Source organism: Drosophila biarmipes, chromosome 2R (genome assembly GCF_025231255.1).
Source record: "Drosophila biarmipes strain raj3 chromosome 2R, RU_DBia_V1.1, whole genome shotgun sequence".
In the NCBI taxonomy this organism is placed as follows: domain Eukaryota; kingdom Metazoa; phylum Arthropoda; class Insecta; order Diptera; family Drosophilidae; genus Drosophila; species Drosophila biarmipes.
The window spans coordinates 4111037-4134916 of NC_066615.1; the positions used below are offsets into that span (position 1 = coordinate 4111037).

The 23880-nt window shown below is 44.5% G+C and overlaps 7 protein-coding genes across 9 annotated transcripts; 4 read left to right on the forward strand and 3 right to left on the reverse strand.

Annotated features, from left to right (window-relative positions):
- Positions 1 to 16: 16 nt before the first annotated feature.
- LOC108029697 (zinc transporter 9) lies at positions 17 to 2949 on the reverse strand. Of its 2 annotated transcripts, none has more exons than XM_017102163.3 (8): positions 2634 to 2949; positions 1689 to 2577; positions 1495 to 1621; positions 1032 to 1438; positions 644 to 972; positions 515 to 589; positions 341 to 454; positions 17 to 279 (listed from the first exon to the last, which is right to left on the reverse strand). In XM_017102163.3, exons 2-8 carry the CDS (start codon positions 2569 to 2571, stop codon positions 235 to 237), a joined length of 1980 nt encoding a protein of 659 aa, XP_016957652.1. In that variant the 5' UTR covers positions 2572 to 2577; positions 2634 to 2949; the 3' UTR covers positions 17 to 234. The 2 variants fall into 2 exon arrangements, with proteins under 2 accessions (XP_016957652.1, XP_016957650.1); XM_017102161.3 differs by having other exon boundaries at positions 1495 to 1636.
- A 388-nt stretch (positions 2950 to 3337) lies between these two features.
- Positions 3338 to 4476, forward strand: LOC108029374 (methylglutaconyl-CoA hydratase, mitochondrial). Its single transcript, XM_017101602.3, has 2 exons — positions 3338 to 3749; positions 3807 to 4476. Exons 1-2 carry the CDS (start codon positions 3428 to 3430, stop codon positions 4382 to 4384), a joined length of 900 nt encoding a protein of 299 aa, XP_016957091.1. The 5' UTR covers positions 3338 to 3427; the 3' UTR covers positions 4385 to 4476.
- A 3017-nt stretch (positions 4477 to 7493) lies between these two features.
- On the forward strand, positions 7494 to 14838 carry LOC108029644 (proton-coupled amino acid transporter-like protein CG1139). 2 transcript variants are annotated; one of them, XM_017102054.3, is made up of 5 exons: positions 7494 to 7854; positions 11702 to 11817; positions 12107 to 12341; positions 13378 to 13499; positions 13562 to 14838. In XM_017102054.3, the coding sequence occupies exons 2-5, from the start codon at positions 11702 to 11704 to the stop codon at positions 14520 to 14522; spliced, it is 1434 nt and encodes a 477-aa protein (XP_016957543.1). In that variant the 5' UTR covers positions 7494 to 7854; the 3' UTR covers positions 14523 to 14838. The 2 variants fall into 2 exon arrangements, with proteins under 2 accessions (XP_016957543.1, XP_016957542.1); XM_017102053.3 differs by lacking the exon at positions 7494 to 7854 and adding an exon at positions 10399 to 10467.
- A 47-nt stretch (positions 14839 to 14885) lies between these two features.
- On the reverse strand, positions 14886 to 18847 carry LOC108029642 (chromatin-remodeling complex ATPase chain Iswi). Its single transcript, XM_017102051.3, has 7 exons — positions 18780 to 18847; positions 18525 to 18673; positions 18245 to 18462; positions 17932 to 18186; positions 15754 to 17869; positions 15528 to 15688; positions 14886 to 15465 (listed from the first exon to the last, which is right to left on the reverse strand). Exons 2-7 carry the CDS (start codon positions 18570 to 18572, stop codon positions 15180 to 15182), a joined length of 3084 nt encoding a protein of 1027 aa, XP_016957540.1. The 5' UTR covers positions 18573 to 18673; positions 18780 to 18847; the 3' UTR covers positions 14886 to 15179.
- A 2195-nt stretch (positions 18848 to 21042) lies between these two features.
- On the forward strand, positions 21043 to 21763 carry LOC108029732 (uncharacterized). The gene has a single exon (XM_017102219.3). The coding sequence runs from the start codon at positions 21107 to 21109 to the stop codon at positions 21482 to 21484; it is 378 nt and encodes a 125-aa protein (XP_016957708.2). The 5' UTR covers positions 21043 to 21106; the 3' UTR covers positions 21485 to 21763.
- Positions 21764 to 21865: 102 nt separating this feature from the next.
- On the forward strand, positions 21866 to 23114 carry LOC108029731 (uncharacterized). Its single transcript, XM_017102218.3, has one exon. It carries the CDS (start codon positions 21866 to 21868, stop codon positions 23036 to 23038), a length of 1173 nt encoding a protein of 390 aa, XP_016957707.1. The 3' UTR covers positions 23039 to 23114.
- LOC108029733 (transcription elongation factor SPT4) lies at positions 23044 to 23693 on the reverse strand. The gene is made up of 3 exons (XM_017102220.3): positions 23529 to 23693; positions 23316 to 23478; positions 23044 to 23255 (listed from the first exon to the last, which is right to left on the reverse strand). Exons 1-3 carry the CDS (start codon positions 23595 to 23597, stop codon positions 23137 to 23139), a joined length of 351 nt encoding a protein of 116 aa, XP_016957709.1. The 5' UTR covers positions 23598 to 23693; the 3' UTR covers positions 23044 to 23136.
- Between the last annotated feature and the right edge of the window lie 187 nt (positions 23694 to 23880).

Here is a 23880-nt window from a genome sequence, read left to right on the forward strand (position 1 = left end):
CTGTAAAATTCAAGAATCTACTTTGGAAACATTATATATTCTGACGAATTTTCTCTAAGCCGCCGAGCTCCTGCCAAGCCCGCGGCAATACACTTTTAATGCTTAGCTTTAAAGTTAAATCTAGAAGTACACAATGGGAAATAAATATAAGCTAGACAGGCAATAACTTCTATTAGAAAGCAACCAAATCACCCAATGCTTTGTTTTTACACACCCCCACGCGAATGAATGCGCTTAGAGTATTTCCAGGTCCACATGACGAATTTCTGGGAATTGCGTCTGTTAAAAAATGAACGCAGATATTAGACATTTATATAGACCATTGATCATAAAAACTGACCCGCAGATTCATTTCGATGCGATCAATTTCACCGCCCATCAGGTCCACTATATTTTCGCCTTGATCAAGAAGAAAGCTTTCCAGATCCTCAACTTTTTGGAAGCCTCGAACCGTCTGCGGAGTTAAACGTAAACCGGTTATTAACATGCCCAGAAATGGGTCAAAACCACGCACCGTGAGCAGCTTTGCGAGATCCTGTTTGTCCAGATACGAGCGCGTCAGCTCGCGACCATCAAAGTCGAGCTCAGCCTGCAAATAAATGTAATATAGTCTAATAAAAGCCCTTGAAGAGCAAGGTCTCACCTTATAGCGGACTCGAGCGTTGCCAATATCGATGCCCTTGACATCGTATATCGCTCTTATCATAACATCAGCCTCCAAAGCAGTATTAATCTTTTCCAGACGCTCGGAAGCGATTGATATCCCCACCAGGGCATTAGCATTTGTGTAAATGATAAAAGAGGCCACGGCACCCAGGAGAGCGCCAATAACCAAGGATCCGGCGGCATCAAAGATGGGAGATCCAGTGTAGCTGCTCAATCCCATGCAAGCTCCAGCCACCATAACGCCAGTTACTGCAGCAGCGTCCTCGCAAAGCACCACATTAACGCAGGGATCCTTTCCAGAAATAACTGTCGAAATCGGTGGTAATCAACATAATTATTGTTTATGTTGCTTTTATAAAACGTACCGTAATCCTTGAAGGTCATATTGTTTTCTTTAGCCGAGCGCTTAAGCTCGTTGATGGCCACCACCAGGGTGGCACCCTCCGAAACCAGAGATCCCATCAAGATGCAGTATACCCAAAACAGATCTGTTATGGGTTCCGGATGGAGAATGCCGTCAATGCCGTGGTAAATAGACAGACCACACCCAACACAAAATATGCCTACGCCAGAAATCAGTGAGGATACGTAACGCATGTTCATGTATCCGTAGGGATGATCAATGTCTGGACTTTGGGAGGACTTATAGATGCCAAAGGCCAGGATAAGCTGATTGATCAAGTCCGCCAAAGAGTGGATAACTTCTGCAAACATGCTATGTGACCCGCTATACAGCCAACCTCCAGCCTTGAAAAGTAAGTTAGCCGCATTGCTGAAAACATTATACCTTGTTTTCGAACATATTCATTTTTTAAGCTATAAACTCACATGGCAATGGCGGTGGCCACCACTTGACCGGACTTCTCCGACTCCTTGCGGTTGTCGAGCATTACCTTGGTCCGGGATCCCATCTCCCTGCGGTAGTCGCGCAATCGCCGTTTGACAGTGAAAAGATCTGCGGAGTCATAAACTTTAGCATACACATTAAAGGTGGGACACACACAAGGGAAACAGGCACTTACTCTGCTGGTACTGCTTGCGCTCCACCTCCCGCTTAAGCCGCTCCCGCAACAGATTTTCTTTGGAGCCCCACACTTCGACAGCCTTGGCCTCCACATCGCGTCGCCAGTAGACAGTCATGGGTGGCTCCTGCTCGTACGGCGATCTCCGCTTGATTTTAGGCAGGCTTTCGAGGTCCGTAGCCGTCAGCAAAAAATCGCTTATAGCCCGATTAGGCGTAACAAAGTTGCGCTCTAGGGAGGCGCGATAGTCGAATCGGGGTCGCTTGGGAGGAATCACAGGCATTGGAGGGGTCCCCTCCGCTGGGGATTTTGATGACATGTCTCCCGTCTTTTCAGCAAGCGAAGCTGCAGCCAAAGTTATTGCGGTTGGACCAGGTGTCGTTGGCGGCTTGGTTTCGGTAGGATTCATAGACGAACCTCCACCTGTTCCCATTGTTCCGGTCCCTGCTGCAATGGAGCTGGGACGCAGACTGATGGCCCCTGCGGCCAGAGCCGGTTCATTGAGCTTGGTCACCGGCGGCAGATCGGATTTCTCGAACACGATCTCGTTGATCTTGGAGTCTTCGATGGTGGTGCTGATGGACAGGATTCCCTTGGACGTCTTTACCTCAAAGTTTTTCGTTTGCTTTTCCTTTGGTTGGACCTCTGCGCCAGCGGTGCTCTCCTCCAGCACCGGTTGCTCCTTCTTTTTAGAATCACTGCCACCCGCAGTGCAGCGAAACTGGAGGAACATGCTGGGCTTCCTCCAAGGATGCGGTTTGAAGGACTCGCTGTCATTTCGCCGCCAAGGATTGCCTGCATCATGGCGCAAGGAGCCCTGGCTGAAGGCTCTTCCAAACTGCTGGTGTCTTCGCTGCAGGATTTGCACGCCGCGCATCAGCATCCTGCACTGTAGAAATAAGGATTGTCTTTATATTTTCCAAGTGTACACACAGTACGGCTTACACGGCGCGCTGCGTCTCTATCAGACTGTAGATTGTAATCGGTTTTCTACTCTTGGGGTGCTGTGTGGTTTCACTTTTAGCGCAAACCTACGTCATGCGGGGCAAATAGAACGGGGCGAATACGAATTACGGGCGTAAATACTCCTGATCGGATGGCTCTGTGGATCGCCCCAAATCGGTCCTGGTGGCTCAATCCTTGGGGCGTCGAGGGCGTGCTTGGGTTTTGGTTTTAAATAGACATTGGCAAAATTTTTGTACTGATAATTTAACCAACACCGGCGCTTTTTGCCTGTGCTTTAGCCGTTGGTTTTTGCGTTTCGTTTTTTGTCGCTCCCACTTGGTCACACGAGAAACAGTTATGAAACGTTCTCACTGCGACGCATTTTCGGGCTTGGGATGCCAATCCAAAAATGCGGATACAAGACAAATTGGCTTAAACTATCGTGCTCGTTCTTACTTATGTTTTAGGCTAAATTTTTTTAATGTTATACTTAAGTAAATATTAAGATTGTTGAAAACTTAAAATACTACAATTACCAGAGCTAATTAACGATAATGAACAAAAAAAAGTAAAATTGTTCGAGCTCGCAACTGGCTATAGTTTGTACAACTTTACTTTGTTTCCGCAACAGAAAAGCAACAGTGCGAACAGTTGCTGATATATGCTATCGATGGAAATATCGATTTAAGGTTCGAGCTTTTTTCAGCACTGGCGCAACAGCTGTTTTCTGCCGGTCGTTTTATAATCACTTGATAGCCTATTTTGCTTTTGTTTTTTCCGTTTTGAACGACAAAATGTCAATGCTAAGGCAAAGAGTCTCCATACTAGCCCGCCAGTTTACCCGACCACTTGTTGCGACCCGCCATTTTGCGGCGGCGGCGCCCTATGGTGCTGGAGATGAAGTCCTGGTGGAGCGGCTGGACGGACCTCGCGAGGGAATCTCTGTTATTGGCCTAAATAGACCAGCGGCGAAGAACTCCTTTAGCCGTGGAATGGTGGAGACCTTTACCGACGTCCTGGATGATATTAAGAAGGATAACGCGTCGAGGGTTGTTGTATTAAGGAGTCTTACTCCCGGAATCTTCTGTGCTGGCGCCGACTTGAAAGAGCGCAAGGGTAAGAATTGCCACTGATGTTCTTTAAACCATGTAATAATAGACAAATAAATCCAAGGCATGAGTCCAGAGGAAGCCACCGAATTCGTAAAGGAGCTCAGGGGGCTGCTCATCGCGATTGAACAACTGCCCATGCCCGTCATCGCAGCTTTGGATGGCGCTGCCCTAGGTGGTGGTCTGGAGATGGCTCTGGCCTGCGACATACGCACAGCCGCTTCGAACACAAAAATGGGTCTAGTGGAGACGAGACTGGCCATCATCCCCGGAGCCGGCGGCACCCAAAGACTGCCCCGCATCCTGTCCCCCGCCTTGGCCAAGGAGTTAATTTTTACTGCGCGAGTTTTCGACGGAACAGAGGCCAAGGATCTGGGTCTGGTCAATCATGTTGTGCAGCAGAACGAAGCCAAGGACGCGGCCTATCAGCAGGCCCTTAAGTTGGCCGAGGAGATTCTGCCCAACGGGCCAGTGGGCGTTCGAATGGCCAAACTGGCCATCGACAAGGGCATGCAGGTGGACTTGGCCACCGGCTATTCCATCGAGGAGATATGCTACTCTCAGGTGATACCCACCAAGGATCGCCTGGAGGGACTGGCCGCGTTCGCCGAGAAGAGAAAGCCCGTCTACAAGGGGGAGTAAGTGAAAACCGGAGCCCTCCTAACGTTAAGCTGAAAATTGCATTTATAATTTAATCTGTTACTGTTGTATAAACGTTCAAGTGTCGAAACCCAGTTTAATTGTTTTACATAAATCATTCGATCCTATCAAGCTTCCAAATAACTTAAATTACGCCAATCGTAGCTGAACTCTGATGACGCATCTCTATTTAGTCATGAAAATGCTAATTACAGCCATTAAATACCACCGATCGACAACACTCCCATTTGCATTGCATGTTCCCGCGCAGCATAGAACTGGAAATTAGATGCGAAATACACCTTGATCGTTCTGTCGTCGAACTATGCGGAAATAGGAATTTCTTGGGAAGCCGTGAGTTAGAAAGTTCCTATTGTCATGCGAGTTAAGTGTAATTGCATGGCGAATCAGCCTACAAGTGCCAGCTTTAATACCAAATGAATGTGCCTTCGTTTGTCATTTGTACAGCCGGTAATTTGCATATTGCAAATATTTATATTGCAGGGCGTGCTCTCCACACTTATTGTATTTTTGGGGCCCGCTCGAACAAAGGGATTCTGTCACCTGGGCCACACGAAACAAAAGAGGCGCTAAATAAAATCACTTTTGAGGAGCCGCCATTTCAAATTTAACCGGTTTGTTGGCGGCAACTTAAGGAAGTTGTCACCCGGATGACTCGTACCACCCCCACTAGCCCAGATTCTGGTTGCGAATCTACATTGCGTCACCATCGCACCTCCATTCATGATCGAAGTCAGTGGTCGCAGCAGTAAATTAAAAATGCGACGCGGGTGCTTGACATCGGGCAAGGTCAGTGTCGTTGGCAGAAGCTGTAGGTATATATCCGAAATATCGGAATCTAAAACGGCAATCTTAACCGGCAAGCTGTGCAGTGTGCATATTAATTAGTCAATTAATTAACTACTCAGTGCTCAATGCGTCCAAGTTCTCGAACCGAGTTGACCCCAAAACTTGGCGGGAAGGCAGATCCGGAAGCGAATTGCGGAAGCAAATCAATTATTTATTGTTTTGACTCTTTATTATGAACGATAATACACACACTGCGATTTGATGCGAATTTCTCGTCGAGCATTTAAAATTGCTGCTGGGGCTTGATCAGTTGGTCAGAAATTCAAATGCGAACGCGTTGAGCATTGCAATGAGGCAGGGAAGTGGAAGACGGTTTTAAAAATGTTTTTAAGGGCGGGGATTTTTTGAATTAACTTTTTCCAGGTATTTGTATGCGAATTGCGGCTTGAAAATTAATTAGATTGATGAGAGGTATTCTGACGGCTTAAAATGTACGAGTATATCAAACGGGTGGGAAATCCCACAAGCCGATAATATCTTAGGCACTTAAGAGCACCTATCCAGGAGGCTTTCGCCATCGATAATTCTCTATTAAGGCGGTACAACTTTATCAGGCTCAGCGCAACAGTGGAGCATGCTTTTCAAATTCTACATCGATAAGTAATCGCAGTGTCAACATTGCTGCGTCTAAATAATAAGTACTTGACCCGTTTGAAAGGGGTTTAAGGTCTTGTTCATCGCAGAACTTTGTAGCTTATCAGCCGGCTTACCAAGGCTTCCACATGTCGTATACGCAACCTGCTCTCGTCTTGCGTCAATAAAAAACCTTGTTAAACAGTCCAATACAGCTCGTACATCATATTTTATCAGTAGTAACTCCGCAATTAGCGAACTCAATCCAATTAACTCCTGAGATATTGTGTCCCAGAACTCTGTTGTCTAACCGATACTAGCCACGCCATTGGCCCTTTAAATGCGAACACACTTAATGACCCCATAAATCAATGACAATTCACGATCCATTTGGAGCAACTCAGGTTGAACTCGACAAATTCGAAATGCACATCACGTGAAAAATGCATTTCGTATACAGCATTTGCCATGCCACTAAAAATTTTCCACTGTCCCACTGACGCCACAAACTAACTAACCACTCGGGCTAAGGCAAACAAAACCGATCGTTTTTTCATATTTTATGGTTAGACAACAAAACCAGCTAACAAGGGGAGCTGGCTGCTTGAAACAAGTCAATCACTAAACTCCACATGGTCCGTCTGAAAGAGAAGCGCCCAAGGCAATACTAAGTAATTGTTAGGGGGCTGTGTAGAAAATGGGGGACGGTTAGGAGGTCCAAAGAGCTCCGAAGTGTCGTACAGATTCTCGATCGTTGCATTCACTCTTGTTGGGAGTATATGCACTAAGAGAAATATGTGAGAATCAGCATTTCAAAGATATTTTCCTATCTCTTGTCCATATCAACCACTTCTTTTTTCGGTTATGCCAAATTGTTTATTTATTTAACACGATTTATTACCAAACAACAGTCTTATTTTATAGACAGCGAATTCTGCATTCTGTACGATGTAGTCATCCTTAAAAGCCTTTCAAAAATGTTTTCTGTGCAGCTTCAACGTCTTTTACCCATAGTATATGGTTGATAGTTGATTGATACTCTGGTTAGTATGGTGGTTTGCAATGGCAGACAGAGTGTCTGTGGAGGATACAGGGTGATTTAATTATTATTGCAAAATATACATTAGTCAAATCAAAGAACTTTCCCCAGATGATTGCCCCCAAAAGTATGCACGATCTCTGGGCCTGGGGGTTTTCCTGAAGAATGGAATCAGATTAGCAAATGTGTTTTTGAGTCCGATAATCTGAGTCGTCAAAGTGGAGTCCACACTCCCTGAGTCTTTCCCAAGAAAAATATTGGGCCAAGCCCTGGACACCCGGTTATCCTCATGCTCCTCCGGGTCTCCTCGCCGAACACACGGCGTATGAGTAATGGGATGAAGGCAGACTTGTCTGGCCGCCGAATGCCCAAAGCTGAGTGAGCTGTAGAAAGCACCCATACGCACATTGGGTATACGTGGTACATATGCTCACCTGGTTGAGAGAGAGGCCGACTTCGCCCCACCTGCGTCACGGTAACGTTTATTGTCCATTGCGCTAATTGCCCGAACCGAACCGACTTCATCTCCGAGCTTCAGTGGGGAGAGGGAACACATATATCTGTGTGTCTGGCCGGGTTTACAGCCGCTCTGGCGACGCCGTCGCAGCAACAAATTAAAGCACAAACATTGGCTTAATATCAGTCACTAAGCGATCGTCCGACAGTTAACAACAAATCGCCAGTGGGGCCAAAAAATAAATCGTAAACCCTTCAAACAAAGCGCGCGCGAATTTCGTAAATCCTTGCAACATTGCAGGTGTGAAAAATTAAATAATTAAACAAGCAAATAGTCACAAAAGCCAACGAGTGCTGATAGCTTCTGCAAATTCTGGCCTTATAAGCGCACCATCGAGCATATCTGTCATTAACGCGGCTGTGTAAAAATCCACTTTTTGGAGTCAATGTCGAGCACAAACGGTTGGATCAAGCGAATAATATAATTTCTTTATAAATTCCACTAAAGTTCACACCAAACCAAATCGGGCCAAAGGTAATTATTGTGCAATTATTTGTTTGTTTATCTTGCGCTTTTCGTGTTTATCATCGCCTATTTTTTAAGTGTCCTAATTATTTACAATTAATTCCCGCACATCAAATGATATCAGGCATATTTATCAGATGCATGTGACACAAACAGTTGCTCTAAACTTTTAAATCTTCGATCCAGCCCCTTTTGCTTTCAATTAGCCAGTCATGGCCAAAAAGAAGTGGGAAAAATCACTGCTCCCCTTTTTGTTGCGGTGATAAGCGCCGAATTGGGTGTCATAAAAGATTATTGGCTCATTTTTATCTTGACAGCTACCTTACGCTTTCACCACCCACGGGGCAATAAAGCTGGCGTTTAGTTCAGATTCTCGAAATAAAAACATCCCCCTACCACCCACGCCCGGCTGTCACTCAAAGTCGGCAAGGTAGGGCATTATCACATCATCGTTAATATGGTTATAGCCCGAAAATAAATGGGCTGCACAATGAGATAACTGCAAGTTCAACACCAAAAAGCTGTCAGAGTGTCCGATCAATTATGCCGCTCAGGCTCGTCAGTTTTGCATATCGAAAGTGTGTGCGATGAGGTCGCTACTTAGCCGATCCGATCCCCCTCTCCGCGAGAGGTCTGACACTGAGTTCCTTTCCAGCCCGCAACTCCCCCTGCACCGTGAGAAAAAGCGGATCACGTAATGTTACATCATTTTCAGATCAATTACTTTTCGTAATTATTATGCTCCCTGCAGTGAAGTAAAGAGATGCCACTTAAAAATGTAAGAAAAGGAACCTCCAGCCCACGGGTATACCCATAAACTGAGCAACTACGGATATTTCTCTCTGTAATGGGGTTTAATGAATGGTATTGACAGACTGTCAGGACGCCAACGGGTTTTCTTTTCGCCTCTTCTTGCGGCACGTGAAGCGAACACAGAGCAAAACAAAAGCTGCAAAAATTAAACAAAGCTGAAGCAAAACAAAACCAAAAACTGGTAAATTAAAAGGCAACAAAAAGCTGTTTTTGCTTTAGTGGAATGCATTGACCCAAAACAGATCCTACTCGAAATTCCATTCAAGAGTCAGCAAACCAATTAAAGGTACTCTGGGCGGTGCTCGAAAATTGGGAAGGTGAAATTCCTGGAGTCAAAAAATACCTATAGCTACATATGACTCTTGAAAGACAGATTATGCAATAGCTGGCAGGCCGTGTTTTGGGATCGGGGACTTTTGGAAGAAGGTCAGGGTATAGAGCAGTTTATACTGGAGCGCATGACTTCGATAAGACTTAATCGGAGATAAAGGTCGTGCATCGCGGGCCATATTATTTTATGGGGAAAGAACACACGAGGTAGCTTCTTCAGTCAAAACAATACCACTCAATAATCCTCCCGTGAATTCAGGTTTACATCCGAAAAGCCACGCCTTCACATCACATTTCTTATTTGACGTAGTACTTTATTGCTTGCCTCACAATTAAGATTTTATAAATCAGTATATAATTGGAAAGTCAAACATTTCTTATTAGGAGAAATCCCCGAAAGTTAAGAAGTCAGTTGCTGTGCCCGCCTCGAAGGCTTTAAAGCCAATTAGCACGACCATAAAGACCAAATCTGCGACAATATTTTTCGGTGACGCACTTACCGCGACCTTTAATTAAATTATAAATCAAATGGCGGAACTAATTACTGTAATCGACCATTAAACGAATATGACCCAAGCTTCGGTCAACCGAATGTAATATGCTGGACGAGCTTATCAACGTCCAAATGTCCCAATGATTTAATATCGGGGGTAGTGCGGGCGCGTGATATCGTATAAAGCCTGGAGCCCCCCAGTAACTGGTAATTAGAAGTCGATCATAAAGATTTACCGGATCGAGTTATCGTTTTGTGCGCCCCAAATAAAAGGCAATCGCGTTGGGTAAACAACGAATACTGTCCGGTCATAAGATATATAGGGACTTCAATGTCACGATTTACTTTCTTTATATAAGAAGTATGCCAATAGTACCGAGAGTATTACTGACCACTAATCTTATCGAGCCACCAGATAATATTGATAATAGTAACGCTCTCCGCCACGATTAGCGGTCATTAAACGCAATTATTTTACTCCCTATATTGTAATTTCCCATCGAGAGTCTAAAGGTCTCAATGAAATTAATTACGAATTCGAAAATTATTGAATTTATACAACGAATCAGTATATCATTGATGAGTACCCTTGGTTTACGTTTTCCCCGCTCAGTAAATCAGTTAAGTGGATTGTGGTCTAGTCTTCGGCTCGGTTCAACTCGGTTCTGTTCGACGCCGTATGGTTATCAGTTTATAATTGATTTTAAAGGTAGCTGTGAGTATTTTATTTGTATTAGCTTTGAATGTGGTATGCTGCGTGTATTTGCTGTTTATTGATTATTGTAGCCTGTCTTGCTTTAAGTCGTTATCATTTCTGGACACTAGTGTTTCGACGTTTTCCGACACTCTTTGGCTCCGAAGTCCCCGAACCCAGAAGTAACGCCCCTTGCGTTTGCCAACCGATCATTCAGTTGCTTTTGGCCAGAGGGCGCGTTAGGTCCTCCTTTTCTCGAGAACTTGTACAGTTGTAATATCCTAGCTGAAGAGTAAGTTACCGGAAACGTGATGCTGCTAATATTTAACGCGCCTCCGAAATAAATCAAAGGATTACGTGTTTTTTGAGTGAGCACAAACAACCTGTTGTTCAATTAATTTATTGCACACTTTTCGTCAGAGCAGCATGACTAAATACCAATTAAATTTGCCCCATATGTATTATTTTTACCATATTTAAGTTCAACTTCATAAGTATTCCCGACAAGAGGAATGCAAAGGTGATGAAAACTGTTGCGTAAATACTGGCATAATTTAAAAACTTTCCATGATCTTAAGACCCTATGATCGATCGAAGTTATGCCTTGGAAATGAAGATAAAAATCATTCTTAAGCCTTATTTGACTTCGCTTCGAACAAGTCATATAAATTTATTGGTTGTAGACAGGGGCAATTTAAGTGTGTTTTATTCAATTTTAACAAACTACTAAGTCTCAATAATTTTTCCTGAAACAATTTGATCTTTTCCTATGTAATTGTATAGGCAGTTATTTTGTTTTCTTTTCTTTTAATCAGCTACGAAATTTAACATGTGAAAAATATGGTGCTATAAAGCCAGATCCAACAAACGTACTCGCTTCGAATAACATCACATTTTATTAAACAGTACTCACCATAATAGATTCATAAATTTTAATAGAAGAGGGTGCGGCTCATAAATAAACATTTTATGAAGATTGCGCTAATCTGAGTTCAAAGAACGTGTTGAATTGCAGGGATAAGTGGATCGGCTGCCGCAGAAAAACCTTCCATTATAACCCACAAGAATGAATCAACATGAAGCTAATAGGAAAAATAGGTGGTGACTACTACCAGTATATGGACGCTGATTTAGGGTCCCATTTTACAGCCGTAGTTAAACGAACTACACGCGTTTTTAGGGCACCATAAAGCTGAATTTTATTAACGAAAAGCAATTGTTGTTTACTTGCTCGACCCCACCTCCAGCTCCGTTCTTAGCCATTTCCGATAACGATCGGCCAGTATAAGAAATCTCTTTGCTAAGGCCATGTTAATGCTTGAATGTTCCCAAAGTCGATAAGATATGCCCGGCTTGTGCCTAGCAACTCTCGATCGGATTAACCCAAGCCTTAAATGGCCTTAAATGACCAGCGAAGGCGAATCTCGTGCTTCCTCTCTGCGATAAGGCCCGTTCGTGGGCGGCCGCTCGACCAAATGCGGTAGTTTCATTTAATAACTATCGATCCCGCTGTTGTGTGATTTCAGATGGCGGATAATAAAGGATTTACCCCAGATGGTCAGGCAGACCGACCATCGGCGCCACCAGCAGCTGAAAACCCGCCCTCGTACACCAACGCCATCCAGAGCGACTTCAGCTCGAAGTGAGTATTCTTAATTCCTAGATCCCAGTTTAAAAAACCCTTTCCATGCAAGTTGAGTTCATGCCCTCATAGCTTCCTTTCCTTGAATCATTTTTTACAAAAATGTAAAATTTGTATACTTTATAACGATTATAAACAGCTAAATGCCTATTCGTTAAACTCGTTGGTGCACCATAACACGAAATAAATGAAGTTAATATATGATAGTGATGAACTAAAGTCAGAGTGCCACTTCTTATAACTTTGTGTTGGCTAAAAATGAACAAATTGTCTCTTTTACTCACCACAGATCCAACTTGACAGACAAGAACCAGCTGTCACTGTCGGAGGACCCTTACCATCCCTTCGAGCACCGCGATCCCAATGGAGCTAGTGCCGGAGGCGCCTTGGCGCACTTGCTTAAGAGTTCCCTGGGAACGGGAATTCTGGCCATGCCCATGGCTTTTCACAACGCCGGTTTGGCTTTTGGTATGGCCATGACGCTGATCGTCGGATTCCTCTGCACTCACTGCGTACATATTCTGGTAAGCGAAACGGGTAGGGTTTTAGCACCTGATACCGTCTGTTGAATCAAGCAATTACGACCACAGACAGTAGGCAGACCAGGTGAGCCGCCAAAGCCGTGGCTGACGTAGTTCCCGGGAGTCTTAAGTAGTTCAAGGTGCCGAATCGATGGCCAATAGAAGACATAGGGGCCAGATAAGCAATGCAACGGACAGTCCAATCGTTGCACGCGTCTGGGCAGGCAGAATAGTCGCCACTAGTCCTTATCGGCGGAGATACAATGTGCGATTGCTGAGCTTTATGACTTCCCTTTATGACCAAGTGTTTCCGATCCTCGCCAATCCAACGAAACGTAATTTCCCAGAACTAGAAGCACTCCAAAATCCAGACATCTTAGGAATCGCGTGCCCAAACGTGTATAAATATAAATCAACCAAAAGTTTATTAAGTCACCGATCATCTATCGGTCGTATACATAAAAGCGGACATACATAATAAACCACTCGAGTCAGCAGATTTATGGCGTTAAGATTTGGAAAGTCACTTTGGACTTTTCCCGAGCCCCGCTTCGAGTGCTTAACTACGATTAATTAGATTTGCTATTTGCGTTTAACTTTGAAGATCAAATAAAATTCGATTCCTAGTTAGGCAGTTACTCAACCGTGCGCTAAAGCTTTAAGTGCTTATCACTCGCGCTTACTTAAGCGTTTTTTTAAAACGACTCTTTCTAGTTTAAATTAAATACGTACACCCTCCTGGTGCGCTTCGTCACTACGTGGACTGCCGTCTACGCACATTCATGCGTATTTGACAAGAATCTTAGGGCTTCCCAATAACTTTAATTCAATATATATATAAATATATATATTTATATATTATAAACGTTTTGAAAAATAAAGCTTACGAATATAAAAAATTTGATTGTTTATGTTATAAAACCGATTTTAAAAATTAAAAAATTGTATATTTTTGAATGCAAGTTTTCACACGACCATTGGGTTTAGTTATTACCATTTATATTAATTTTCTAACAGATATATCTACCTTGTCCCGCAGGTTAAAACTTCGCATAACATTTGCCGGGATGCCAAGGTTTCAGCTCTGGGATTCGCTGAAACGGCCGAGAAGGTCTTCGAGTACGGCCCTAAAGGAATGCGTCCCTACTCCAATTTTGCCAAGTGGGTAGAGTGTAGAGGTATCCAGATGATGGTCGTTACTGATTGCAACTCTTACCTTCCAGACAATTCGTGGATATAGGTCTGATGGCGACATACTATGCAGCGGCGTGTGTGTATATCGTATTCATTGCAACATCCTTCCACGATGTTATAAACTACGACTGCGGCATCAACTGGGATGTACGCATTTACATAGCCCTAACCGTGATTCCCTGCCTGCTCATCGGTCAGATCAGGGACCTCAAATGGCTGGTGCCCTTCTCGATGATGGCCAACATCTTCATTGTTGTGACATTCGCGATCACGCTGTACTACATGTTCGATGAGCCCCTGGTCTACTCCGATAAGCCCCTGATCGCCAAAGCTGCCAACATTCCGCTATTCTTTGCCACCGTGATTTTCGCCATGGAGGGTATAGGTGTTGTGATGCCCGTGGAGAACTCGATGAGGAAGCCTCAACACTTCCTGGGATGTCCTGGTGTCCTCAACACGGCCATGATCACTGTCGTCTCACTCTACGCCATCATCGGATTCTTCGGGTACGTGAGATTCGGCGATCAGGTGCGAGGCAGCATCACGCTCAATCTGCCGGAAGGAGCCTGGTTGGGAGACACCGCGAAGCTCCTGATGGCCGTGGCCATTCTCTTCACCTTTGGCCTGCAGTTCTATGTACCCAATGAGATCCTCTGGCGTAAGATCGGTCACAAGTTCAGCCCCGAAAAGCAGAACATTACACAGATCCTACTGCGGAGTGGCATTATCCTGCTGAGCGGTGGTGTGGCTGCTGCTATCCCCAATCTGGAACCCTTCATCAGTCTGGTCGGTGCCGTGTTCTTCTCGCTGCTGGGCATCTTTGTGCCCAGTTTTGTGGAGACCGTTTACCTGTGGCCCGATCGCCTGGGTGTGTGCAAGTGGAAGCTGGTCAAGAACATCTTCCTGGGTGTTTTCTCTATCCTTGCTCTGGTTGCCGGTGCCGTCGCCAGCATCAACGAGATCATCGAAATGTACAGCGGCGACGATTAATGCTTCCAAAAGTTCACTTCACGTAGTATTATACTAGATGCAGGTAGCTCCCATTATTGGGATTTAAAAGATGAGTATGAGTTCAAAAAGCAGGCAAAGTCCACATCCACACCAGACCCAACATACGGCCATGTTGAACATGGTCAGGCGGCTCGGATGCCAAATTGCCGACGCCGTTGACTGCATGAACAAGATGATATTAAGTTTAAGTGCTCTGTTACACGAACTAAGGTGCAATTCATAGAATTTATAAATGTTATTATGTTAAGTTGCTCAGCATTCCAAACCATAAACCGAACAGTACGAAAAAATACAATTTTCCGGTGTTTTCTTCCCGGGATCTCCTTCAATAACAAAAATAAGTAAGTGATCATAGCAATGTTGCAATATATAAATATAATGGTTAGGGTCTTAGAACAAAATACAATTACTTGGAATAGAATACAGCGGCACGCAATAGTAAAATAGTTGGATGTGTGGCGGGCGTGTTAAAGATATTCGGGGCTGATGGACAATTGCTTCCGGTGTGAATTATAAACTAAGTATCTAAGTCGAGTGAAATATGTTTATGTAAGCGCTTGTCTTAACTATTTTTGTAACTGCCTAATGCTGAGTGTGGATCCGAATCTCAAGTGCATATCCCTGCCCATTGCCCCTCTACTTCTTCTTCTTTTTTGAGTTGGAACTGGTAGCCACCACCTCACTTTTACGCTTCTGATTAGCCTTCGGTTGCGGCGCCGGGGCTGGAGTGTTGGAGGTGGCACTTCCACTTCCGGCGGACACGCTGCCCTTGGGAGCCTTTTTCTTCTTCTCTGCGCGTTCCTTCTCCTCCAGCTCGATGTTCTCACGTTCGATAAGGGTAATTAGTGTATTGCAGCGACGCTGCAGCTCTAGAGCTGTGCGAGATTTGATAAACCAGTCGAAGCGGAACTGAGGGGAAGCTCTGCAGAAAAATACGGGAGTTATAAGAGTTTACTTCTTTTACAAATAACGAGTAAGCCTTACCGTATGGCAGCTCGCAGCTCCTCGTACACGTTCTCTTTATCAAAGCCCAACTTGTGCAACATGCAAACCAGAAAACGATCCTCTATTTCAGTGTAATTTTTTCCCTTATTATTTCCATATTGAAGACGCAACTGATGGAAGGGAGCACGATACCGGGACATCTATAAAGCAAGGAATAAGCATCAAATTAAGGAAAAAGTGTTAGGAAACTGAATAAAAAACAAACCTTTTGATCCAAGGCCTTTTTAATAGACAGACGTCGCTGTATCTTGCCCTCTCCACGCTCAATTTGTCCCATAATTCGCTCAATATCCTGCAGCTCAGTGCAACGCTCCCAGAACACCGCATTGTACTCGATTACCTCCTCCGGAGTCTTGCCTTCTACGTCCTTTGCAATGTTGTCGATGTCATCCCGGCCATACTTCTCGTTGGCCTTAATGAACTGGTTAAAGTCGCGCTTGGTCCAGGCGGTAAATCCTTGTGATAGCAGGTTCTCCTTCTCCTGGATCTCATCTTCTGTTAGCGGCTCAGCCTCGTCGATCTTCCGCTGCTCCTCTCGCTGAACCTTCGTGGCCTCCGATCCCAACTCAGTGTTCTTAGGCACTTTGTAACCCACGGTCTTGCGGAAGTAGTAGATCTCCTGGTCCAGAAGCTCGAAGAGACGGGGTGGGAAAAATTGAAAGTCCTGCACGATGGGCTGCTTGGGTGGGCGTGGTGCTTTAGGCGCCTTGGGTTCAGAAACGCGTAGTGCCTCCCGAAAATAGGCATCCACGGCATAGTTTGCCTTGCGCTCTCGCTTTGGTGGTTCAATCCAGTTGCCCAAGGCATTGAGCTTCTGCTTCTCACGCCAATCCTCGCCCTCGAATTGGTAGACTGATGATGTGCCTGCCTCGCCATTTGTGTCCATAGTGAAGGTGCGCAGCGAACTCTCGCCCAGACTATCCAGTGCTGCCTTTTGCTCGGCCGTCTTCGCCTCGCCGCGTTCCAAAATTACGTCAATGTCCTCGTCTGTAATGTCAGTCTCCTTTGAGCTGAACACTTGATTGGCTCCGAATCGGATAATGTTAAGCATTTCATCCTTGTTTAATTGATTAGAACGGTTGTCAACTAATCTACCACCCTGGATGACCATTTTGTCCAGTCGCAACTTTACTTCGGCCCTCTCTACGATCTTCTCCTCTACTGTGCTTTCAGTAATCAAGCGGAAAACTCGCACTTGCTTCTTTTGACCAATGCGATGAGCACGATCCATAGCCTGCAAATCCATCTGAGGATTCCAGTCGGAGTCGTAGATGATGACCACATCAGCGGTTGCCAAATTTATACCCAAGCCACCGGCTCGAGTCGACAACATGAAGATGAACTTTGCGCTGTTGTCCATGTTGAACTCTTGGATTTGCCGATTACGATCTTCGTGCGGCGTCTGCCCGTCCAAGCGACAGTAGTTGTAGTTGCGCCAGTGGCAGTAGTCCTCCAGAATATCCAGCATCCTCGTCATTTGAGAGAAAATTAGCACTCGCGACCCCTGCTCCTGCAACTTGGGCAGTAGCTTGTCAAGAATAGCCATCTTACCGGAGTTGAACACCAAATGGGTGTCCGTGGTGTATGGCGGGCCCGGCTCGGCGCCATCAAACAGATACGGGTGGTTTGTGCACTTGCGCAACTGCATCAGAATGTTCTGCAGTCGCATCTTTTCTAATTTGCCAGCGCCGTTCACCACGTCAATGTCTTTGAGCAGCACCTTGGTGTACCAGTCGCGTTGCATCTTGGACAGACCGACAAATATTTTCATCTCCTTTTTAGGCTTCAAGCGTTTCTCCACTTCGGCCTTAAGACGGCGAAGCAGGAAAGGCTTAAGAACGGCGTGCAATCGCGTAATTAACGCATCGTCTCCCAGGCAAGTGTTTGTGTTGAACCACTCGTCGAAGTCCTCCGACGAGTTGAAAACATCGGGCAGCAGGAAATTAAGCAGAGCCCAGAGCTCGTGCAGGTTGTTCTGCAGTGGAGTACCCGTGATAAGCAGGCGATTGGCGGTCTTGAACTCTCTCAAGATTTCCGAAAGCTTGGATTTCTCGTTTTTAATACGATGTGCTTCGTCGATGACCAAATAGCGCCAGTTAAATTTCTTGAAAACGGACTTCTCGCGGATACACATCTCATAGGAGGTCACGCAAACATCCCACTCGCCAGGCATGAGCACATCCCGTATAAAGGTGTTTCGCGTGTCCTGGTCTCCAATCAGGCAGACAGCCCTGAGGGAAGGGCACCACTTCTTGAACTCATTCACCCAATTCTGCAACGTAGACTTTGGCACAATCACGATGTGGGGTCCAGCTTGGTTCCTGAAAAAAGTGTTACAAATTTGTGGTAGAACTTAAAGGATTTGAAGGATATTGAAGCTTACTTAAAATGCTTGAGGTAACCCAGCAAGGAGATGGTCTGAAGCGTCTTTCCCAGACCCATTTCATCGGCCAAGATTCCGTTAATACCATTTTCGTACAGAGAAATCATCCAGTTGAGTCCGCGAATCTGATAGTCTCGCATTTCCCCGCTTTTTATGTAGGTGGGTGAGGCATCAAAGCGGAAAATCTCCTTGGTGGCTGAGTCCTCAGCCAGCAGCTCCTCATCCTCTTCCTGCTCCGTTTTCCGATGGCGGTGGCTGATTGAAAAAACGAAGAATAAGTATCTAGAATGGGTTTTCCAGTAGCAGCACTTACTCGGCCGTGTCCTTCTCCTTGTCCTTATCCTTAATCTTCTTGGGCCGTCCCTTGGGCTTCGTTGGACTCTTGGCACTGTTGGTCATGAAGTGCGTGAAGATCTCGGTCTGCTTCAGCAGAAAATCAAAGCGCCTACTGCGATCCGCCTCGATTTTGTTGTCGAACTCAGCCTCCTTTTCGCCGGACGAGCTGGTGGCCGCATCCGAAGTTGTCTCATTCTGGAAGAAGTCGGCTATTCTGTACAACCCACTATTCTAAAATGGCCAATGTCTTAACTTACCGAGTTCTCCTCGGTTGCCTCCACGGCGGCAGTTTCTGTTTTAGACATATTTGCAATGCCGGCGTCTGACTCTAAAATGGAATTCGGTTTTTTCACAATCTAACCCACTGCGATGTAGCGCGTTTCTCTGTTTCGTACTTTAGTTCGTACTGAAAATCGTATTTCCAAATGGTTAGTTACGCATTCAGCACAATAATATGTGACAATTTACACAAAACCAAGTTAGTTTCGTTTAAACAAATGGTAAATAATTACATGCGATTTTTTTAATGAATGGTGGGAAAACTGCGCGTGCTATCGCAAGAATGACGATGAATTAGGGATGTGCAAGCTATAAAAAAATATAAATATATCGATATTTTGATAGAAATAAGTATTTTTTGATCAATCGATCAATTTGAAAATATGTTAGGGACACACTGCCCTAAGCCAAAAATAATCTGGGTATTCCCCAAGCTATTAAATTGCTATAGTGTTGAAAATTCAACAGAGAGCAACATCAGTTAAGGGAAGGACCCTATGTTTACCTAAGATTATATTTAAAATTAAGGGAAAAGTAACCTATTAGTTTACTTAAGATGGGTATTTCTTGTTTTTTACATTTATTAGATGTTCATTTTTTTAGAGGAGGATCTCTGGGCAGCCCTCTACCCTTTCCCAATCCATTTGCACAAAGATTACAAATGCTTCGGTTGTCTACTTGAACGACCTGGCACACTGCCGTTTGCGCTTCGCCAGAAAAAATTGATAATGTCCTTAAAATAAAAGAAATTAGTTATTAAAAATTAGAATTGGTTGATTCTTCCATGTTTACAAGTGACGAAAGTTACACTCTTACTTTTAGTCGAGAACAGCAACCCCTCTGATTTTTGGCCATTCAACAAAATTTTCAACAGCCCCGATGCTGTTAGAATTTTGGAAAGTTAACTTTGTATGGAACAGCTGTTTAACATCTGACCAAAATTTCACAACTCAGCAATTCAAAAGTTGTGGGATTACCTCGAATAAAAGCGAGGCAGCCTGCAGCAAGTAAAAAAAAAGAGCTACAACTCGCCGAATTCATTATAACACTTGAAGGACTTGCATCAAAACGCGTATTTAAATTGTGCAGGTAAATACATTTTTATTTATTTTAAAAGGTTGGAGTAAGCTAAATTAAATTATTGGTGTTTCTGAAAATTCTAATTCAATCAGTGCATTGTCACATGTGTTGTTTTAAAGAATGCATTTAGATAAGTTAAATATGTGTTTGTTGATCTCAGATACTATCATATAAAATCACATGTTAAAATATTTCAAAGACAATCTCTGCAGAAACCGAAAAAAGTTATAAACTTAACGAAAGCATTGAGCAAATATCTATTAGGACCCCGGGTATGGGTTTGTCGACCATAATATGTAAGCAATGTAGTATTTTAAATTGGATTGTATTAGTCCTTGCCTCAACCAATAGCCTCAGCGTCGGCTATTCCTTCTACCATCTGGTAGGGGTGGATAACAACTGCTATGTCGTCTTCTGTAGCCCTTAAAGTTTCCTGACGAAAGGGAGCACCACCTGTCGCCCTGTTCTCCTCGTTAGTCGCAATTTTTTTATGGCGTCCTATGCGGCTGACCTATGTTTCCCCCGGAAAATTAGCAACGTTTATTAGTTCAAACAATAAACAAACATTTTTGTGGGTTTATGTTATCACGACATTCGTAAGTGAAGTGGGATTATTTAGCCGCCCTCGCGAGCGTAAAAATTTTACTTACATGTTTTCTTCTTCATAGTCGGCTTCTAAAAAGGCAAAAAGTACGACATTTTTCACGAGAGTGTTGTCACCTTTTTGAAAAGGCGGCATGTTTCTATAATTTTCTCAATAAGTACAACTCCCTTTAACGTGACATTTTTACCAAAAATAGGTTTTTTTTTTACTACAATACTGAATACCGTACTATAAATAATTTCCGAAGACAGCATTCGATAACTAATCCGAAATTTGGTATTTTAAAGGTCGAGCAAATTGGTACCACTGTCAGGCTAGTTGGATTTCTGACGGTTAACAAAAAAGTTCATTTGTCAAAGTCGGTTTATAAAATGCCTAATTTTTAATACAACCCAAAGTAAAAATAAAAACTTTAGTATGCAGATAGTTCATAGATTTCATTAGTTTTGTCTTAAATAAAGTTTTATTCCTGATAAGCACTTGTAAGTTGGTTTATTTCATCAAAACATTTGTCAAAATACGGGGGATTTAGCAACCGTGATTTTCTTGTTCGTGGAAATTTGGTTGGAAGGGATTTCTGTGAACCTTTTTAAGAAAAAAATAAACAAATATTTTACAAGAAAAACATTCGTATTTCCGAGGTATCACCCTAAAATACATGTATTCTGAAAGATTACACACGTTTGATTGGGCTATTCGAAAGTACTATTTACTTATTTCGAAGTAAGCAAGCATTTTTTAAAACCATTAAACACTTTGTACGTCATTTGTTCCGTTGAAGTACAGCTTCCCTGGCTTGCATGTCATATTTTAACAGATCACATAAATAACCTAACAAACTCAAAACATTTTTTAAATGACGGGTAGTGTAACCAAATGTCCGAATGGAAAAAAAACTCCCTACCGGCAAACAGAAAACTGGAACTCACGCGAAATCCACAACGGTCACACAACTGCCTCAGCACCTCGTTCCGTTTGAAAAATCCATCCAAAATGAGTAAATACAACTCAAAGTACCTCGAGGAGAAGCTCAAGAGGGAGCTGCAGGCGGAGTACGTGAGTGTGACAGACGAGTCGGACGGCTGCGGCGGCAAATTCAGCGCCGTAATCGTGACACCCGCCTTCAACGGCAAGACCCTGCTGCAAAAACATAGATTAGTGAACTCCACGCTGGCTGAAGAACTGAAAGAAATCCATGCATTCTCCCAGAAATCGTACACGCCCGAAGAGTGGGAGAAAGTGAAAGCCCAATAGTAGTAGCCAAACACCAAAAACAACACAATACACAGACATACAACAACAAACACAAGCCGCAATAACCTGTTGTTCGTTTGTTGGTAGTTGCGCTTTTGCGTGTGACGAGATCCGATCGAAGAAACGAAACCCGAAAAAACGGCAGTCGAACAAAGAAAGTGAAGGGGAAAGCACAGGAATCGGCACTCAGCTTCAGGAGTTACCAGATAAACAACGCAAACGATCCGCTAAATGCATACGTTACATAAAAAACACCAATAAAAGTTTAAGTACTCTCGAGAGGTCGTCTGCTGCAAAGGCATTAGCATTACAAATTCAAAAAGCTGATAAACAGATAGCTGAATTCAAACGGAAAACAATACACTGAGATCAGCTCGAACAATGCTCAAGTTCCAGGTCCATTCTCCGGGCAAGGTCATCCTCCACGGCGAACACGCAGTTGTTTATCATCGTCCCGCCCTCGCCGCTGTAGTGGGTTTGGGCACCACCCTGAGGTTCCGCCAGTTGGAGGCTAGCCATGTGGCAAGTTTCCAGCTGGAGGCGCTCAATTGCACCTTGGAGATCCAGTTAACCGAGTTTAACACCTTCCTGTCTGAATTTAGGAGTAAATACCCTTCAGACAGCACAGCCAAGCTTCTAGAAGCCGTTCGTGCGGAGGTTTCCAAACAGCTGGAGCGATCCGGAGGCAGTGCGCCCAAGCAGCACACCCAGAGGGCCTTCGTCTCCATCTATTACTTGCTGGCCGGCGCTTTACTCTCTGCACCCGGCGATCCACAACTGACACTGCAAACCGGTTTCCAGGTGCAGGTAGACAGCCAGTTGAACGTGGGCGCGGGTTTGGGCAGTTCCGCCTCGTTTGGCGCCGCTTTGGCCACGACTTTCCTCATTTTGGCAGGCCACTTCGACAGAGACGGCTACTTGACGGAGGAAAACCAGGCATTGATCTCCAGTTGGGCCTTTGAATCGGAGCGAGTTAACCACGGCACGCCTTCGGGTCTGGACAACACAGTATGCACGTATGGTGGAATGTTGCGGTATGTCAAGGGGCAGGGTTTTCAGTCGCTGAAGATTCAGAAACCCCTAAACATTCTGCTAGTGGACAGTCGTGTGAGCCGCAGTACCGCGGATATAGTGGCTAAGGTTCGTCACTTGGGCGAAGCCTTCCCTCAGCTCATCGAAGCCATTTGGCAGGCCTGCGAGGAGTTGGTCACTGCCGCCGTTCCGCTCTACGAAAGCTTTGGCAACGCAAAGGATGACAGCGCTAAGTTCGAGCAGCTGGAACGTCTGTTCCAGATTAACAATGATCTGTTAAAGGCTATTGGAGTATCGCACCCGAAGCTGGAACAGATTTTTACCATTGCCTTTAAACGGGGTTTTTTTTCTAAGCTAACAGGCGCCGGTGCTGGTGGCTATGTGATCGTCTTGCTGCCTGAAAACTACGAGTGCAATGAGGTTTACTGGAAGCTCAAGGAGGAGCTCGAGTCGGCGGGTTTTGGGGTCCACGTAACGACGGCCGGAGGCGGTGGATTGCGCGTTGCCCCACTGGATGACTGATGCGGTCTGGTTTTGTATTGCTATTGTATGTATTCGTGGTTTTGTTATAACATAAAAATAAAGAATTATAAATGTATTTTGTACGTTGATGAGGTTTGTTAGCGCTGGCTTCTGTCTCGGGTTTTGTAGACGATTCCACGATTCTTCATGTCCCTCAATGTGGACTGCGGCAGAGTTCCGGAAACAGAAATGGCATAGATGCCGCGGGTAAATCGAGCTGAGGATTGGTAAACCAAGAATAATATAGTACTCCATGGAACCGAAGTAAAGACTTTACCCAGTCGCTGCCACTTGGCCACCCAGGAGTCAGTAGGCGTGGTCAGGGCAATAATTCCGTCAAAATTGTTGCTCGTATGATCGTACACGTTATCCTTGTTGTTCTTCATGCGCAGGAACTCCTCACAGTTTTCGCACCCATCAGTCTCAAATTGATCAAAACTCTGAAAATAGGGTCTTAAAAAGTGCCGGACCAGAGAAAGGAAAGACCTACTTTCACCAGGGAGCAAACGAGGCAGGCGCGCAGTCCTCGCAGATCCTTGGGAATCGCGTCAAAGGCCATCTTTATTTGTTAAATAATTGTTTTAATGATAAAATTCACGAGCACCGCAAGCACCGTGCAAATCCCATCCAAGCCACGACACTATCAGAGTGACCGTACGGCTAAAATCGATAACTGCCGGTCACACCCGACCAAACTGTCAGGAACGTTTTCACGACTTGAATTTGTTATTAGACAAGATGATAGCTTTAAGATGTGTATCCACATGTTGTGTGCTCTGAAAATAAGGCCTTCACGAGAGAATGTACATTTAATTTTAAAACTGGTAACCTTTGGTATTTCA

Bases quoted from the DNA above. Each gene is read 5' to 3' on its own strand.
- LOC108029697 (XM_017102161.3), bottom strand. From the start codon at position 2,571: ATGCTGATGCGCGGCGTGCAAATCCTGCAGCGAAGACACCAGCAGTTT. The intron at 1,439-1,494 runs GTGAGTTTATAG...TAATGTTTTCAG, and splicing joins GTGGCCACCGCCATTGCCAT to CAATGCGGCTAACTTACTTT. The intron at 455-514 runs GTGCGTGGTTTT...TTAACTCCGCAG, and splicing joins ATCTCGCAAAGCTGCTCACG to ACGGTTCGAGGCTTCCAAAA.
- LOC108029374 (XM_017101602.3), top strand. From the start codon at position 3,428: ATGTCAATGCTAAGGCAAAGAGTCTCCATACTAGCCCGCCAGTTTACC. The intron at 3,750-3,806 runs GTAAGAATTGCC...AATAAATCCAAG, and splicing joins CGACTTGAAAGAGCGCAAGG to GCATGAGTCCAGAGGAAGCC.
- LOC108029644 (XM_017102054.3), top strand. From the start codon at position 11,702: ATGGCGGATAATAAAGGATTTACCCCAGATGGTCAGGCAGACCGACCA. The intron at 11,818-12,106 runs GTGAGTATTCTT...TACTCACCACAG, and splicing joins CAGAGCGACTTCAGCTCGAA to ATCCAACTTGACAGACAAGA. The intron at 12,342-13,377 runs GTAAGCGAAACG...CTTGTCCCGCAG, and splicing joins CTCACTGCGTACATATTCTG to GTTAAAACTTCGCATAACAT.
- LOC108029642 (XM_017102051.3), bottom strand. From the start codon at position 18,572: ATGTCTAAAACAGAAACTGCCGCCGTGGAGGCAACCGAGGAGAACTCG. The intron at 17,870-17,931 runs GTAAGCTTCAAT...CACTTTTTTCAG, and splicing joins GGTTACCTCAAGCATTTTAA to GAACCAAGCTGGACCCCACA. The intron at 15,466-15,527 runs GTAAGGCTTACT...ATTTTTCTGCAG, and splicing joins GAGCTGCGAGCTGCCATACG to AGCTTCCCCTCAGTTCCGCT.
- LOC108029732 (XM_017102219.3), top strand. From the start codon at position 21,107: ATGTCCGAATGGAAAAAAAACTCCCTACCGGCAAACAGAAAACTGGAA.
- LOC108029731 (XM_017102218.3), top strand. From the start codon at position 21,866: ATGCTCAAGTTCCAGGTCCATTCTCCGGGCAAGGTCATCCTCCACGGC.
- LOC108029733 (XM_017102220.3), bottom strand. From the start codon at position 23,597: ATGGCCTTTGACGCGATTCCCAAGGATCTGCGAGGACTGCGCGCCTGC. The intron at 23,479-23,528 runs GTAGGTCTTTCC...CCCTATTTTCAG, and splicing joins TCGTTTGCTCCCTGGTGAAA to AGTTTTGATCAATTTGAGAC. The intron at 23,256-23,315 runs GTAAAGTCTTTA...ACCAATCCTCAG, and splicing joins GGCCAAGTGGCAGCGACTGG to CTCGATTTACCCGCGGCATC.